This window comes from Lonchura striata, chromosome 4 (genome assembly GCF_046129695.1).
Source record: "Lonchura striata isolate bLonStr1 chromosome 4, bLonStr1.mat, whole genome shotgun sequence".
Lineage (NCBI taxonomy): Eukaryota > Metazoa > Chordata > Aves > Passeriformes > Estrildidae > Lonchura > Lonchura striata.
In genome coordinates, this window is record NC_134606.1 from 5,518,734 (window position 1) to 5,537,891 (window position 19,158).

General features: G+C 42.6%; 1 protein-coding gene across 1 annotated transcript; it reads right to left on the reverse strand.

Moving 5' to 3' along the window:
- Positions 1–3,103: 3,103 nt before the first annotated feature.
- SUCLG1 (succinate-CoA ligase GDP/ADP-forming subunit alpha) lies at positions 3,104–18,568 on the reverse strand. The gene is made up of 9 exons (XM_021535747.2): positions 18,437–18,568; positions 9,997–10,100; positions 9,040–9,156; positions 8,320–8,532; positions 8,174–8,231; positions 5,765–5,848; positions 5,007–5,158; positions 4,301–4,489; positions 3,104–3,358 (listed from the first exon to the last, which is right to left on the reverse strand). Exons 1-9 carry the CDS (start codon positions 18,486–18,488, stop codon positions 3,332–3,334), a joined length of 996 nt encoding a protein of 331 aa, XP_021391422.1. The 5' UTR covers positions 18,489–18,568; the 3' UTR covers positions 3,104–3,331.
- Between the last annotated feature and the right edge of the window lie 590 nt (positions 18,569–19,158).

Below are 19,158 nucleotides of genomic sequence, written 5' to 3' on the forward strand. Positions count from 1 at the left end.
GGAGGAAGTGGCAGATAATTTCAGGGTTGTGCATTATTTACCCTACATTGTGAAATACCTTACCCCCACCACTCACCTCAATCAGCCTCTGTGAGGGTCCTCAGAGCCTTGGGCTGCACAGAGCAAAGGTTGGATGCAAATCAAACAGCAATTGCCAAATATGCTCTTGCTTGTAGCCTTAATTAACTAACTGCACCACCCTGTGCTGGGATATAATCTTTGGTTGAGAAATAGTTTTAACCCCTTGTTCAATAACTCAGGAAAAACAATTATTTAACAATATGGCCAGTAGCATAAACCTCATTTAATTGCTACTGGAGTGCTGCAAGTTGATGTCCAAGACTTTTTGGGTTTTTTGGTGTTAAAATTTCTGTGGAAAGCATCAAACCTGGACTCTTCCCTCTTCACCAGCTATTTCTAGTCATCCCAAAGCTAGAGGCTGTCTCAGCACTGCACAGATGCTCCAGGAGGAACAGCCCACTGTGTACAACACCCAGAACCTTCTGCCACCCTCCAAAATCACCTGCAGGCTCCTGCCCATGGTATCAGACAGACCTTCCTAGGAAAAACTGTCATTTAATCCTGACCAGCAACAGGCAGTGGGACAGGGAAGGCAAAGGTGATGGTAAACTGAGCAAATAGTTGTGTTGCAGCACAAGATTTAATTCCACGCTTCCAGCAAAATTAAGACTTTGGACACCACACACTGGGCAGTGCTTTGAAACCACCAGCACAGAAGTCAGTCTGAAGTTCTTCTTGAAATGGATCTCTCATGGCTCAGATCCTGCATTTTCTGGCCCAGTTTGCATTGACACCTGGCTGCTACCAGGGAATCCAGTCACTAGAAAGTGTTAGGGATGATTCAGAACCACATAATGTCCAGTAAGAGGAAAAAAACCCAAGGGGATCTACATCCTTCTCTCTGTTGAAAGTCAGCGTGGCAATAAACTTCCCTGACCAAAATGAACTTACAGAATTCATCTCTCAAAAGTGAAAGTGATTCATGGATTGACAACACTGTCAAGTGTAGATCAAGAAACACAAAAAGGACTATTCCACAAAATATGGAAACACCAACATTGGCACTGTTTCTCTTGCACACAAGATCTCCCTTGGTTCTACCAGGTTATAGTTCTATAGGTTAACTATTACGTTATAAAGCAGCAACTGCTTTAAGGCTCAACACTAATTTAAGTTTTGCCATTAAAAAGAATAAATAAACAGTTTTCCAGATCAGATTACTCAAAATATTTATCCACAAGAACATATGGTACTAAACAGATGTGAATGTTTTCCAAAGAGATGCTGTCATTAATTAGCTGATATTTGTCAAGTGCACATTTTTAGCCAGCAAGAAAAAACTGCAAACCAAACCTTTCTATCAGACAAGGTCAGGGTCTTTCTCCATCCTGAGGTGACATCAATGCCAGGTTAAATTGCTGCCCGGGCTGGAGCAGGTCCAGGCAGCTGCTGAGGCACAGCACTGGACTCTGCTGCAAACCTTAGAACCAGGGGTGAACTGCTAAACCCATCCTCAGATCTCAAGGCACAAGGAAACACTTTCTCAAGGTGCAGCAATCACTGGAGTTTATAACTGTCTCCTAAAATAGCTGGTGCCTCTAAAAGCTTCCAAGGAGCAATCCCTAGCAGGAAACTCCCTCCACCTCAGCTGTCCTGGAAGAACATCTGTTACAGGGATGAAATCCAGGCAGTTCATCACTGAGCAGTGCCCGTCCCAAAGGGCACCAGCACAGCACTGCCATGAGTTACTCTGATTATCAGACTCATAAGAAGATTGGCTGCAATTCCCTGACACTCACTGCTGAGGAATTGCACTCTTGCACAGACTGAGACAATTTAGCAGTGCCATTTCTCTAAAGGGCACCCATCATTCTTTTTGCTCTAGATTAAAACAAGCACCACCAGAAAACTGAGCAGATCTAGTAAAAAAAACCCTTATCTGCTGTCATAGGCTTTATCAAATGATTTACTGCTCAATGCTGCTTTCAGCTGTCCAGTGACAGCGTGTCAGGTTCATTTCAGTAAATCATGCCAAGGTGAACAATGCAGCACCTGGTCTCTGTGTCCCAAGGCCTGCATCACCAGACCATACATCAAGTGCATGGACACACCTTCAGTGTGCAGAGATATGACCTGTCCCTTATGCACTTCATCAGGGCTTAGCTCTAGGAGCTAAAAATGTCAGCAGTGACACACCTGCTTGCTTCAGGAAGAGAAATTCCACAGGGATTTATCTGAGTGGGAAAACTAAGAATAGTTTTAAATAAATAACGACACAGGTTTTTGTAACAGCACCTTTATGGGACACAAGGTTAGCTTTAAACAAGTGCCAGGTTACATGAACTTTCAGTCCTCTATATAAAGCAATCTGGGGTTTAATCCATCCTGATGAAACTTGCAACATTTATAGGCACAATACTTGAGCTATATCCACAGTAAAAAAAAGAGGGATTTCCATTACAGTGCTGGGAGTGGTTAACAATAAAGTTACCTTATTATATTCTTTTCTAGAGAATAATAATCCTTCCCTACTACGTCCCATTGTTACTTGGATTTCAGAATACAAGCAGTGCAATGCTAGTTAAGATAAATTGGAAATTAGTGTAATGTCAGCTAAAGACCAAATCATCTTCATAGTTACAGACAACTTTGAATATATATTTTGCGTGTGAAATTATATTAATTTTTATCAATAACAATTCCATTTCTATACACAACAAACAGAATTCTTTGCCAGTAGAGGACTGCACTGTGCATGGCTAGTCAGCCTTGAAGAGAAAGTCTGGACCTCAGGCATATCCAGCTACGTGGATCAACACCAATCCCTCCAGATCCAGCAGCTTTGGTTTCATGGACGGAAACTTTGGCCTATTGTTCAAAGGTACTGGCCAGCAACGAACGAGCAGGACTGGACTCCTTAAAAATAAAGCAAAGTGTGGTATGTGCATACAGTCAGTGCCTTGATCCTTAAAAGCAGCTCTACAAGAAACTTCACCTTAAAAAGGGGCAGTGCTTAAGTTACAAAAGATTTTGTTTATGATGACCGAAGAAACGGCTCTGCTTCAGGAATTCAAAAGATGGATCAGATTTAGTAGTAGATTTATTAATTTTCTGTGATTTACAACAGGGTGACAACGTCTGAAACAAGTAGACACCAAAACAGGTTTAGCCAGGAGGTTTATGGCTTCTGAGTCAAATTCATTGACCAGTGTCAAGACATTGGGGCAACTGAAGATTAGCAGACAAAAGATAAGCGAAGGCCGGGTGCTGCACTGGTGTTTTGAAGAAAAGTGTTCCAAAGTGTCTTCTCTTACAGCAATTTCCTTTTCTCAAACTCCTGCAAAGAGCACACAGATGTTACCAGCAGGAAAAACAGAAAATGCTTCTATTATACTTCTACTTCAAATTACTTTGTATGTATCTAAGAAAATCTGATGTTAAGAATTAAAAATTGGTATTAAAAATTAAAATATAAAAAGCATAAAGTGTGCAAGTTGAGGGGAAAGGAAACTGAGCATTCTCCCACCTCACATTAACAAGCCAGCTCTGGAAAGCCAGACTATAATCACTGCCAGACTGCAATGCTGTCAAGAACAGATTTATTCCCAGCATAATGGGGTTGAAAAACACCAAATCTGCATCAGAACTGCAGGAGAATCCTTACAGGAAAGGACTCAAGCCAGGGAAGCAACAAAATCAAGATTTTCATTTCAGTAAAGAAAAAGCACAACAAAAGAAGGCAAGAATCCCACAGCAGCCTGTGGAGATCCTGTACTATATAGTCACCACAGGAAACAAAAAATACCTAACAGAGCTGAATTATGCATCTCCTCAAGCGGCATCCCTTTTTTGGATATTAAGTAAAATGCAAATAATCCCATTCCACACCTCAATTTTTCAGTAGCATATATTCAACCATAACTCTGAATTACATGCCAAAGTTCTCCTTCCTAAAATACCCTATTTAGAAATAATGTTCTCATATTTTACATTAATTCAGGCTCTTTGCATCCAGAAAACAATTTCAACAAGTAGCTACGCTTGAAAGCAGAATGTAATCTCTTCTCTGTTTTGCTACATTTACTCTTCCATAAAACAATATTCAATAAGACTGTGTGCACATATCTTTTATGTAGTAATTTCAGCTTGTCCAGCCAATAGAGTTCTTATGTTTAAGCAACATAATTAGCAGAGTGTCTGGGTAAGAGATGGACTCCCAGCTCATATTCCCTCAAAAGTGACTTCTTGCTCCAGATGTGCCAATGCCTGAGGAACCAACCTTGTAGATGGTGCTGCCCAGCTGAGCAGGGGACATGCTGACCACAACCCCTGCACTCTGGAGGGCTGCAATCTTCTCCTTGGCTCCCCCCTTTCCCCCAGCAATGATGGCTCCAGCGTGGCCCATCCGCCTGCCTGGAGGAGCTGTCAGGCCAGCTATGAAGGACACCACTGGCTTAGCATTGGGGCCCTGGAAGAGATAATTGTGTTATGTGTGAGGAGGGTGAGAGAAAAAGCAGTTCCATGTAGCAAATTGCTCGTTTTGTCCATCTTTATTTTGTTCATTTTTTATTGAAATATTAACTTGCCCGGCAAATTTATAAAACAGCTCACACAGCACAAAGAAGTGTGGAGTACTTCCTCTGCTGATAATCATCATAAACCAAATGCAAACAAACTTTAAATCTTTCTACAGACCCATGCATACTACAAAAAAAAAAAAAAATCACTACAAATATTGTTACAGGAATAAAATTCTAAATTTGACAATGCTCTCCACTTCACAGAGCATGGCTGGAAAGACCTCTAAGATCATTGAGTCCAACCTTGACAACACTCCTAATTTCAACTCTTTTTCTTTAAAAACCCGATGACTGTTTGTGGTTTTTGTAAACAGAGATGAGAGAGTGAAATGAGGTCTCTTTGATGTGGCAAAAGAAGCTGGCTAACTATGAAAGTGTCTGGAAGCAGGGTGTTTTAAGACTTACGGCATTATTTTCTTTCAAAAATGCTGCTGCATCTTCTTCAGCATTTCCTCCAATCTCCCCAATCAATATGATCCCCTCAGTACGAGGATCCTTCAGGAAGACATCAAGGCAGTCAATAAAATTAGTTCCATTGAAGGGATCACCTCCAATACCTACAAAAAAAATTAAAACCACAAAAAAAGAGGAACTCAGGATAAAGATATTGCACTTACAACAGAAGTTTAGAAGTAAATTTCAGCATAAGGAGTACTCCCAAAGGTTCGTAAGACAGGCAGCTCTGAAGGTTCTACCCAAGTCAGAGCATGTCAAATTCCTGCTCCAAATACCTCCCCAACAATTCACAGAAATCTTTGATATCTGAGTGTTCACTTTTCAAACCATAAACAAAATGTTATGAGCACAGCAGGACCAAGATGCCAGCTCCAGAATTTTGGTGTATGAAAACTGAATTTACTTAACACACCCAATTAAATGCCCAAGATTGCCCTAATCCTTTGGAACTAAACTTCTTGGGACAGTTTGACATCATATCTGCTCACAGTTCTCTGTTCAAAACTGATTTAAGGCTTGAATTAATCTGAGGTGGAAATGATAGCAGAGAAGAGCTGTACTCTGCACAGCACATAGGAATCCCACTTGTCAAGACAACTGCCATTCAGCAAATTCTACACTTGCAAAAAGGAATTATTTTGAATTTACACTTGTGAAGAAAAAGCAGATTAGTCTAGGTCCAAGAGACTAATTCTGAGGGAACCTACCAACACAAAAAGACTGCCCCAGCCCAACTTGTGTTGTCTGATGAACAGCTTCATATGTCAGGGTTCCAGATCTTGACACAATACCTTGAGGAAAGAAAAGAAGATAAACTTACCACTAACACAGCACATAACTAGAGGCAGCTGTTCTTACAGTCATGAACATCACCTCAGTAAACAACATGAGATTCCAGGTTTTCCACCTGCCCTTGCCAAAACATTCTGTCAGATTCTTTCTGTACCATTTCTTGGTTTTCATCTTTTGACACTTAACTGTCAAGGGACTAAAGCTGCCCAGAAAGTCAATAATATTTTTGCTAAAAGCCTTACCAAGAAAGAAAACTGAAAAGCAAATAAAAGAAAATACTTCTTATCTTGTATGTGAGTAGCTGATGCACTGGTCTTGAAACAGAGTTGCAGCTCAACAGTTAACAAAAGAATTCTGCATTAATCACACCCCCATTATGGTCAGGCACACCAAGAGATCTTCCAGAACAGAAAAATGCTGCACAAATGCAAGTTATCACTATTAAGGTATTTGTTGCTGCCCTACAGAACACATTACAATATCACAAGAGACCACAACCCCAGTTTTAAATTCAGGATAGAAGGAAGCACAGAACTTAGAGCAGGGGCAGAATATTTGCATGGCTTTTTGTTCATTTTTTCAAGTCGAGACTTCTGTTAACACTACAAAAGGAAAGGTTTTCAGGAAAAATAGAAACCATCTTCCATCTACTGCAAGCCATATAACAAGAAACATAATACATACATGGCATGAACAGAGGAACAGAGGAGAAAATACACCACTAGACTAAGAACCTTAGTTTTATCAACTATTTATACTGTTGGCCAGCTCAGATATGTTCTAGCACAGTGTTTTTTCCTTGCTGTGTTTGAAAAGGCCTCCCAGTTTACCACTAAGATCAGATTGCCTCAGAGGAGCTACAGATGAAAGTCCAAAGACTGTGGCTATTTTTATGCCTTGCATCACAGTATATTCAGATGATTATTGGATGCCTCACAGTAATAGAAAGCTGCAGAGCACATCACCAAAGGTCACACGTTAGATGAAACTGGGAGGGTGGCAAATCCACATTTTTATTCTTTGATTCTTGGCTCACCATTAAAAACATTTCCAGCAATGGCACAGCTACTGGATTCAAGATGTTAAATATTCTTTTGCACTTGATGTGCCTTGCATTCAGAGTCTCATAACTTGTGGCTGCAACACATTTCCTGTATATATTTAAAAAATCAGAACAGAACTTTGATTCAGAAGGGAGCTCAGAGCAGGGTTGATGTTCCCTTTTACAGTCATTGAGCAATGTCTCAGTGGTTTTTATAAAGGGCATAATTGCAGCTATTTGATTTTTCAATTCCAGGTTTATGGGTACTTGTAAAAGCTGAAGGTGGAACACGAGTGTTAACACATCTTCCAGCATTCCTTAGGTGCAGTCTAGTCTCAAGCCAGAAGTGGTCACATAGCAAAGGGAGCTCCTCATGCTAAAAAAATGCACTGAGTCCCTGTAATTCAATAGCACTGAATAGGCTTTCCCACAATACACACATTTTTCCATCAAAAAAAAAATAAATAAAAGGAAATGCTGCAAAGAATACTGCTACGCTTAAGTGAAACTGGTTACCTTGCTGACAGGCAACAGCAGCGTGTGCTGTTTATAGCAATATTTCTGAAGCTCTACGTAACTACAAATGGACATTTCAGAAGAAATTTCTCTACAGCTCCTGAGCTGCATTATTTGAAAATTTAAAAATCAAGTTGTTATTTCTATAGTTTACAACAAGGAGCTGACAGAAGTCAGGACATGAGAGTAGCATGTAACAGGGTGTGTAACTCATTACACACAGGGGGTGTGACCAACACTGGTTATGAACAAGTCACTGCCTTCCTGCTCTTTACCACACTGCCTGAAAATTGGGAGTATTTGTCACTTCCACTTGTAATGGTTTCATAGTTGTCTAAATTATATCATAAACTATCTGTAGTCTCTTCTCTTTGCTGCAGTACTGAGATCACTAGAAGAGTAGGATTCCAGCCCCAAGCAGCCAAGCTGTTGTAAGGAATAGTGTTGGAGAGCTTAGTGCTCTCAAATCCCAAGAAAAATGGAAGTTTCCTCAAGGCTCTCCTTTGAAGACACCAAGTCAATCATATTACCTACAGGAATTCCCAACTGCTTTGCCTCCACTATCAGCACCAAGTGTACTATGGAAGAATTCTGGATTTGGGCTTTCAGGATTGATAATGCTAAAATTCACGTACAAACTGAGGACAGACAAGCTGTCCCACAGTGTTATCAGCTCTCTCCAGGGCAGGATGTGCCTTGCCTCACAAGGAAGAACCAGAGCACCAAACTTTTGTTTTAGATGATGCATAAATATTCAAAAACTCACCAATTCTTCCTTTCTTGTGAATGTGACCAGGCATGATACCAATTTTACATTCTCCAGGCTAAGGAAAGAGTGGGAGAAGTCAGATGGAACATTCCAACCACCACTAGGAACAGTTCAGCCTTGGAGCAAAGGCAGAAGTCACTTACATTGATGACTCCGGGGCAGTTGGGGCCCACCAGCCGGGTCTTGTTCTGCCGCAGCAGCCGGTGCTTGACCCGCACCATGTCCTGCTGGGGGATGCCCTCAGTGATGCAAACCACCAGAGGCATCTCTGCATCGATGGCCTCGTTGATGGCAGCAGCAGCAAACGGGGGAGGGACGTAGATGACAGTGGCTGAAGCACCCGTTTGTTCTTTGGCCTGCAACAGACACCAAAAAAAACCACACGGTGCATTTAGTGGGGCTGAAGAGAATGTTTGACAACAAGTCATTTAAAATACATCCATTCTCAGGCATGAATTAAGGATTTGTATTAATCTACTATAATCTAAGGAAGTGTTAAATTCCCTGAAAATGGGGCACAACCAGGGAACTGAGAACTGACCACTGTCTGGAAAGGATCTGCCCCGTGATCACCATCATAAATACTCTTACATAACAGTTTGCTAAAAATTCATCATGCACAGCAGAATCAATCAGAAACTAGCTGCATTCATAAAGCAAATGTACCCAGACTCTGTGAACTTCACAGTGGAAGCCAAAGTGGTGCCTGACCACCCTGAATGTTCCCTCTTTTACAAGGCTTCTGTTTCACTCTGTGCCCAGTGACAGCCTCAGCTCAAATATTTGTCTCTCCAGTGTGAGTAATGACATAAGGAGCCCTCCAGCTTTAAACTTTGTGCCCTCCAGTCACTGCTGCAAATTACCTCCTTCACAGAATTAAACACAGGCAGACCTAGATGAGTTTTTCCCCCTTTCCCTGGAGAAATTCCTCCAACTAGATTGGTGCCATACTCCAATGCCTGCTGGCTGTGAAAGGTGCCCTTTGAGAAAAAAAAATAAGTAAAGTTAGAAGGCATGTAATAGCAAATAAACTTAACCAAAAAGTTTGATGTTATTTATAATTCTGAAGGCAATTTATGTCACTAAAATTTGCAGTAAGAAGGGAAGTTTTCACTACACATATATATCTATAATCAGATATTTTGGTGAGTGCATCCCCATGTTTTAAATACATTTGGAATATGCTAATATGCTTTTTTTTTTTCAATCATAGCACAGTAGTTTCATGCTCAAGGGTCTTCTGTTGTGTGCTGCTAACACACCTGCAAACACAGCAGACACAGCTTCTTTCCACATCAAGTTTGGCAGATGACAAACACTACAGTGAAATAGAAGGAACTGGCATGCTCATCCATGACTAGCTGATAGTTTTACTAAAGCAGCCTTCTCTGCCTGCAAATTTGTAAAAGATTGAATCTGAGAAAATTATTAAATATCCTGAAATAAAAACAGAAATTGAATTCATAGCCATTGATACTGAACTACATTTGTGGAAAAAGCACTTTGAAAACGGGCAGGTTTTTGCAGTTTTTTTGCAAATAGCCTTTTACAGAGAAATCCTTTCAGCTGTATACAATATGAAAAACAAAAATGAAAAGCACTGAATAGAGATGACTCAAAACCAACTTTCAAGCTTTTGTACAAGTATTCGGGCCAAAGAATGTAAACTACAGTGCTGAAGGGACCCTCCTGGTGAAGAAGTCCAGCTTCCTATCAACACAGACAAAGGAGTATATAATCCATTTCATAGATAACTACATTTTCTGAGCAATTAACTTTCTGACTGAAAGGCTGATAGAAAAAATGAGTTAGAAACATACCTGTTTGCCTGTAAAACCCTGACAGATAACCTTTGTGTTTTTGTTGACATACAGGTTTTTTCTGGATGCTGTGTAGGAGCAGTGTCGGACTCCATTCTGTTGAACTGGAGAGAGAAGAGAGGAGAAGAGAGCACAAACCATTAATTCACTCCCCTGGTAGACTCTGAGATAAAAAATGTCCTACCAAGTAAGTGCAAACCAGTCAATGCTTGTATCAAAAAATCATGAGCAGCTCATGTTTTCAAAAGCAGCTCTGAAGCCTCATTCAGTTCTTGTCATGCCAAGACATTAAACACCTGTAGCTCACCCTATTATGCCAATTACTCAATTTACCAGAAATTAGGAGAGATTTCTCATATTGAGCACTCAATATCAGGATTTCTCCTGACAGACAGAAACTACTTCTTAAGCACTGCTTTCATTGGCAGACAAACACATTTTTATCTTCTCAGATATTCCGCAAAGTGACAAAGCAGAACTAAAATCCTGATAAAATCCTGAGGCTGTTACAATATTGGTATTATGTGACACCTCCTGTGAACAGAGCAGAGTCCAGAGCAGACAACAAGAGACACTGAGAAGCTTGAGGATCCCTCAGCCCAGGAAAAACCTGATGCCATGTCAGACAGCAAGAGATCTTTTTCCAACATATTCCTAGCTGTGGTATCACTACTGGACATGCATTTGGGCTCAAGAGGAAACACAGCTCTGCAGCAACTCCACTAGAGTGATTTTCAATTTAGTTCTCACAACTCTGGTGCTGAGAGAAGAAAACAACACAACACAATTGTAGAAAAAGAGCACAGTATGTGCTGGCAACAAAAGTCACAGGGAATGACTGCATCTGTGTTGAAGGGAAAGGAATGATGACAGCAAGTGCACAGAATGCTACACAGAAGAAAGCTTAAGATGACAAGAGTGGGCTTCTGGTATAAATAAGATACACACCTATATTTATTGCCATGCTTTTTCAAACACCAGAGTTTTGAGGGGATCAGAACCAATTTATTCCCTGCAAGTGTTCTGACATAAAAACCTTAATTTATACATAGAGTGACCCTGGGAAGGCACAATCCTAATACAAGATCTCCGATATATACACTAGTAAGTTGCTATTTACCCCTTTAGCTCTTTTAAAACTTTAGCAACTAAGACTTAAGGAAGTAAATAGTGCAGCTCAAATAAAAATAACAGATCCTGAATCACAGTCCCCAGATTGTTCCATATACATACTCAGGCACAACTGAACAAGGGAGTATATTTTCCCTTTTCTCTTTTTAGGAAGGGAGTAAAAGCTTTTAAGAGAAAGAAATTAAAAAGTATCTTTATGATAATGCACAGAATTTGTTAAGATGCATTATTACATTATTGTAATAACAGAATTTCCATGGGTTAGTAAATCTGCAGAAACTTTTTAAGATCCACATACACACACATTTCCATCACAGAGTTTCACAGCTCTCTCTTGCCAACTAAAGTGTAGTGCTACACTGCTTTTATGCTTCAGTTGTATTCAAAGGAGTGAACAGAAAAACCAAACCATGCCAGAAGCAACCTACACACACCAGTGCTACTGCTAAACCTAAAGTCCTTACTGTATTCTTAGACAGTGCTGGCAAACCCAGGGTTTAACTCCAGCCACCTCCTGCTGTCCTCTAAAGAGCTGCAGCAAATCCTCAGCTTCACACAAAGAGTAAAACTCCACACAGAAAGGTACAGACTAGGATACAGTAAACTTTTAAGGAAAGTGGCAACAGTGCACTTCAGCTTAGTGACCTGCAGGGCTTTAACCTAAATCACCACAAATACTGCTGCAGAACTTGTTATGCCTGGAAATACAAAGCAGTAACAGACAAAATCCATGTGAAATCCTTAAGAAAAGCCATAAAAAAGCCAATTGTATCCTGGGCTGCATCGAAAGCAGCATGGGCAGGGTGAGGGAGGGGATTCTCCCCTCTGCCCCATTCAGGTGAGACCCCACCTGCAGAGCTGTGTCCAGTCCTGGGGCCCAGCACAGGAAGGACCTGGAGCTGCTGGAGTGAATCCAGAGGACAGGAAGCTGATGACAGAGCTGGAGTTATGAGGATGCCATGAGGAAAGGCTGAGAGAATTGGGATTGCTCAGCCTAGAAAAGAGAAGCCTTTGGGGTGACTCAATTCCCTTCAGTACCTGAAGGGAACTTGAAGGAAAGATGGAATAACATTATTGACAAGGGCATGTAATAACAGGACATGGGTGAATGGTTTCAAAATGAAAAAGAGCACATTTAAATTGGGTATTGGGGAAAAATCCTGTACAGTGAAGATGGTAAGGCCCTGACTCAGGTTGTCCAGAGCTGTGGCTGCCCCATCCCTGGAGTGTTTCAGTCCAGGCTGGAAGGGGCTTGGAGCAACCTGGTCTAGTGGAAGGTGTCCCTGCCCATGGCAGGGGCTTGGAAGAAGATGATCTTTAAGGTCACCTTCTGACCCAAATCACTTTGTGATTCTGTGATTTTATGAAAATATGTCTAAGGCTGAGATTTAATGAACAAGGCTGCCAGGCTGGCTGTGGGAGGGGAGAGAGAAACCACTGCTACAGAAGACAGCACAGGATGTTCTTTGTCCCAGGCTGAGGACTTGGTCTTTTTTGAATCAACTCAAATGCACATCTGGTGAAAAGCAGCCTGCCTTCAGCAAAGGAGAGAAAAAACAAAACCAGGAACAGCTGGAATGCTGGTCAGGAGAGCAGGGAATTGATCTACCTGAGCCCAGCCATTCAGGCAGTCCCTCACTGTCACGAGATGTGCCTGGGTGACACCCAACCCTGAGGACAGCAGAGGATGATTCCCCTTGAGAAGGAGCTCCTACAGTCCTTACCACCATCGAGGCCTTGGGGAGAACACTCCAGGCTTCCAGGAGAATGGCAATGACAGACTGAAAATGGGCCTGCAAGGGGAAAGAACAAACAGGCAACACAAACTGATTCAGATCTAAGTTCTACAGAGCCTGTGCCCAGCCACTGACAAATCCTCCTGCAAAGTAGGAGAGGGATGCTTGCTAGCCACCTACCTACCACTGAGCCATTTCAGTACTTTGAAAAAAATAAAAATCACAGAATGGGTTGGGCTGGAAGGGATGACAGTGGGTCAGCTGGTCCAACCTCCCTGCTCAAGCAGGGTCATCCTACAGCACATTGCACAGGACTGTGTCCAGATGGTTCCTGAATATCTCCAGTGAGGGAGACTCCAGTGCCTTCTTGCTGCTGACAAACTGACAAATAGTCACATTTCTCTACACCTCACAGCAATTTTACACTCCCAGTTCAACTGCTCATTCCAGATCTATTTTCAGATAACATTGCACAAGAAAGTTTTTGAAAGCTTGTTTGTCAATCCTCCATTTTCAGAAGACAGTATTAATACATTTTTCAAGGATAAAAAGCTTTTGAATATTTTCTATACTATCAAAAAAAAAAAAAAAGTAGGCCCTGATATCTAAACAGCAGCTTAAAATTTAAGCTTTGTATAGATTTACCCTTGAAAACCACGTGCTTCTTACATTACTGTATGGCCTTTCTTCAGAGAAAATACAGCTGGCTCAAAAATCCTGGCTATAGATTTGAGCCCTTTGCTGTCTCCAGAGGCAGCTTAGCATGGGCAAATGTCTGGAGAGCAATATATTTTTGAAGGGATTTATGAAAAAAAGCCCTAAAAATCACCTTGCAGTCTCTGGGCTGGATGAGTCTGAGTTTCTGGGGTTTTTCAAATGGCTTGATACAGTTCTGTACTTGTGTTCCTGGCCCCACCTGCAGCAACAAGGTTTGCCCCAGTTATCAGCAGAGGGAGAGCAGCAGGGCCATGGGTCAGGATGAGGTTCTGCTCCACGTGGCACAAACAGCAAGCCCTGGGTGCAGGCAGCTGGCAATTTCAATAGTTAAGACAGATACAAGATGAGAAGGAAACAGGTGGAAGGAAAGTGGAAATGGCATGCCCAAGTTCACAGCAGGTATGAGTCAGAAATAGAAGTCAAGTCTCAACTTCCACCCAGGACCTGCTTCACAACTTCCAAACCAGTCCAGACAATTGATTTTACTACCAAAAAAAAAAAAAAAATCTGTCTGCTTAGGTGTAAATGCATGCTGCTTCATGAAGACTGGAGGAAAAAAAAAATTTTAAAAATATTCTTCAGCTGTGAACCAGCAAGGCCAAACCCATCGGTGATGCTATTTTAATGCTCACGTGTGAATTACAGGCCAAGTTACAAAGGTGAAGGCTCCAGATGTAGGCCCTAGAGCATAAGGACAAGTCTTATCAAATCCATCTCTTCCCAAAAGCACGGGAAAATGCTAAATTTTGTCAAGTCAGAGTTTTAAGACAATATTACTATGTCCAACAAAGGCCTGTAACAGACTTTAACAAAGTGTATTAAAAATAAAATAAGAGACTGGACAAACTTTCCAGACACAATCGTCATTTCTGCCCCGCCCCTGTTCAGTTTGTGGTTTAAAAATAAAGTTACACAAATAAGATGATTTGTTTTGGTTTTTCTTCTTAAAGTACTTTAATTTCTACTTAGCTATTTTTAGTGAGATGTATTGTGTCAAGAGCGTACTTTGGTCCATTGTATAGGAAAATCAGCAGTTATGAAAAGTGCTCAAGTACCCAACCCCTGCTGTCTCAGGGGAGATTTGAAAAGCAATATCTAAATTTAGCAGTGGGGCATAAGCCTGTATATGGAACACCAGCTGTTTTAGAGTCAAGAAACCTTATTAGAAACTAAGGGGCAGTTACTCCAGCACCACACACTGCTGCTGGTTCCTCTGGCATTTCCAGGCAACGAGGCCCCAGCCAAGAGTAGAACTCACTGCAGTACAAATAACTGGAAAATCCACCTCATTTACCTCTTAGGAAAAAAATCTCACAATCCCAAGGCTCAAGCAGGACTTAAAGCTCATTTGTGCATTATAATTAACAAGCCTTTCTAGAAAAATACCCTATTATTTATCATGGAATCCAAACAGGAATTTATATGTTAAAAAGAAAACTGATCCATTTACAAGGTATGTTAAAGCACAGAGGGTATTTGAATACCATTTACACTGAGATTTCAGGCCCTCTTTGAGCAGCAACACCTCTCAGGCACAAATCTCATTTAAAACAATGCAACTCAAGCTACATTTCATGGAATCACAGAATGGTTTGGGTTGGAAGGGACCTTTAGAGATGATCTAGTCCAAGCCCCTCTCTATTTGGGTTGTGCAAACCAGGTGACAGCACAGATACTAAAGGCTGAACCTCTTCTTCATCCAAACTATACAAAGCTCAAAACTTACTATTTTCAGGGCTTCTTGTAGAATTTCCTATGGACACAAATCCAATCAAAGTGTCTCCTTCTTAACCATATTTACCCCAAACCAAAAAAATAAGGAAAGTTGGAAGATGAGGCATATCATTGGAGGCTGCTTATAAAACAAGCCCAGTATAAAAGCAAGCTGAAACAGCAGATCCCTCTCCACAGTGACCTGAGCTGACACCTACATTGCCAGAAGACTGAAATTCTTCCTCTATTGCTCCTTGAAATACCCACAGAACTTGGAGATGAAGGGAGATATTCCCTTTCTTTTCTATTACCTATTTAAGGGAAGAAGAAAGCCTTAGAAATCATAGGAGCTCCAATGTAAGTGGGGAAAATGGAGGCCAGTGCAGGGGAAGCTCAGGGGTATGAGGAGTGCTACGTAAAATGCTGTATCTTTTTTCCACACTTCCCATCAGTTATGGGCCTTCAGCTTGCTGCTCAGAGTTCCTTTCAATGTTTTCTATGTTTAATTTACATTTTTATGCCATCTCCTTTCTCCTTCCTCTGCCAACCAATGCAAGGCCTGAGGAAGCCACAAGAACAGTTCTGGGGAGCTCCTGACAGTGCAGAGAAGCATAAACCCATCCCCAGAACTCACCCCTGAAGTTATCAGCTACATTAGCAGAAGATGCTTCTTCATGACAAAGACGTTTTTATGCTATTGAGGGATTATTCAAAATATCTTACTCCTTTAAGAGGATTATGCACTCCAGGATTCCTGTTTATCAGTCCCCAGGTTCTCTTCTTGCACCATTCCCTTGCCAAATTCCCATTAATTATGGAAACCCAGATCTGTGACCATGAGTTGAGGAATTAAGTAAATTAATTGGGCTGTGAAGGGCAGATGCAATGCCTCCACTACACCCATCACATTCAAACAGATCTACAATTAGTGGGAAATGACATTCAGAAAAATTTCAGTTCTTTCAACACATTTCTTTCCTAATCCAAGTCCCTCCTTGGTACAAATCCACTGCTTCCTACAAGCAACAAGCTGCTCTTCCCCCAGGTATCCTCCACCAAGAATGTCAGCAGGTAAAGGTTTGTGAGCTTTCCTCCCTCCACACTGTTGACATAAAAACAATTAAGGAATGCTTCAGTTTGGGCTGTTATTTCTGCAGCAATTCTTTGCTAAGATTACTCACATAATTACTGTAATCTTTTAATCCAAGAGCTCTCCAAAGCCTTCCAACACATCCAGGACAATGGAACCCTTAATCCTGACTCTTCAGTCAGTTCAAATGCCTACAAAAACTCTTCAAGAGTATGGACAAGCACAGGTTTCTCCTGATTCTGTCCATACACTAGCAGTGCTCCGAGGTGACCTTTGAACAGCATTCACCATTCACTGACAGATTTCATACTCCATTTCCACAACTTCCTGATCTCAACCTTAGGGATACACACCCTGCATGTTTCCTTCAACAACAAACACAAGATTTGTATCTCTTCTGCAACAGAACACACTGGACACTCATGATTTCAAATCACTCAGAGAAGCAGATGTTAATTGTTAGTGAAAATGTATGTACAAAGCCCAGATTTGAGGTTTCAGCAGTCTCTAAAGAGTAAAGAATATCAAACCAAAGATTTTCAATGAAGGACTATTTCATCTTGCAGGAGTTTCTGTAAAAGACTTGATGAACAGCTGCATAAAGACACTTCTTGAGCCACTTAGATTTCTTCCTCCTTTCTACCCCTCAAAATAATTTTGATAACAATTCCCTGAATCTCTTACTGCTATTTGCAAAGGGAATAATGCGGGGTTTTTACACATAAAACTGCACCCAAGAGTAGTTTTGCTGGGAGTATAAATTAAACTGAATTGGAAGGTGCTACTTTCCCATCTGTTCCCCTCCATCAGAACCAATTCTTATTGGGCCCAGGGGAGCCAATTCAAAAAGCTGAAGTGGCAGAAGTTAACAGCATAAATAGTTTTCTGATCCTGCTTGTGGAGAACAAGAGGCAGGAATGGATACCCACCTGGACAGTAGGTGTGCCACAGGAACTACTCAGACCAGCCTGCGGTTGTGAGATCACATTACCTGACCTGCAAGTCACCATCCCACCGGGACAAAAACACTTTGTGGGCAGTCCAGTGAGGTAGGTTTAAGTTTGTTCATTCATTTTCAGCTACAAGAACCACGTTAATGCACAATTTTCTCTGTTTACATTCCTAGTAACTTTTCTTGTGTCTGGGCATACCCACACTGATCTCACAGAGTGGTCTGGGTTGGAAGGGACCTTAAAGACCATCTCATTCCAACCCCTTGCCACGGGCAGGGACACCTTCCACTAGACCAGGCTTCTTCAACCCATCAACCTGGCCTTTAACACGTCCAGGGATGGGGCAGCCACATCTTCTCTGGGAAACCTGCTCCAGTTTCCCCATTGTAAAGCATTTCTTCCTAATATCCAGTTTATACTTCCCCTCTTTCACTTTGAAGCTACTACCCTCATTCTATTACTACCAGTCTCCTCTTCAAGAGGATATAGCCAAAAAAAATCACACTGGAAAGAAAAAAAAAAAAATGAGGGAGAAAAGCACTTTATTTTTAACTGTGATGTTCAGAACAACACAAATTAAATGTTTCGAGCTGAAACACTAGTCTCAGACTGCTCGTGCACTCCAAAAAAGGGAACTCCACAATCTTATTCCTGGCACGAGAAAGAACTTTACCAGGCTGTGCTGAAACCACAGGGTAATCCCCGGCCCTCCAGAGGCCTCCAGCCCTCGCAGTGACCACGGGCCCCCTCCGGCCCCTGCCCTTCGGAGTCTTTGCGGGTCCACACGGCCGTGAAAACCTCCCCGTGCCCCACACGTGCGGCCGCCCACCCTCCAGGGAAAACTTCCCACTACATCCACACACGGCTCCCTCGCAGCCAGGCGTGCCCTGCCCCGGGCAGAGCGATCCCGCCCCGCTCCGAACGCTCAGCGGTGCCGGGAGCGGCGCCGGGACCGCCGGGGCCAGCCCGGGTCCCGCCCGCTGCCCGCGGGCCGCGCTCCGCCGTGACCTTGCCCGGCCCTGCCCTGCCCGGCCCGGCCCAGCCCCGGCGCTGCCCGCAGCCCCCGCGGCGGGGCCGGGAGGGCTCGTCCCGGTACTCACGGCGGAGGAAGCGGCCGAGCAGGCGGGCGGCGGCGGGGCTGCAGCGAGACATGGTCCGGTCCGCAATGACGGCGGCGGCGGCCCCGAGCTCGGCCCGCCCCGGCGGCGGAAGCGGCGCCGCGGGGCCTGCTGGGTGTTGTAGGCGCGGAGCCGTGAGGGGACAGCGTCCGAGCCGCGCGCTCCTTCCTCATACGCACTCCCTCGTGTTGCCCTTGTTATAAATGAGAATTTGTCCCGCCAAGTTAAAATAAAAAAATAAAATATTTATTTGCAATCAAATTCCATCTAGCCAGCCACAAGGAAAGCACAGAGCCCGGGGTCGGCACCGGGTGTGCAACAAGGAGTCCGCCTCAGCAGAGGTTTTCTCTATGCCCACACACCTCCATCCTGGCACAAGCGGGTTTTATTGGGAAAATTCCGCCTGAAGCCAAGATTTCGGCAGTCAGCCTTTTCTTCCATTCAGAGTCCATAAGTTAATAAGATTTTCTTTTTTGGTGATGAGGAAGAACAATTCAGTGTCCGGAGTTGTTGAATCCCTTGATGAAATTTACTGAACGCTGCATTCACATTTATCTGCCCGAGGATTTCCATGAGATCCATCACCATTCAGCACCAGGGTGTCCCGTATCTCTCCAGACACGGCCCATCCCCATCTCCTGGCCGAGCCACATCCTTTTACGTGTAAAAGATTTCAACATAACACCAGTTTAGCCTGTGAGAGT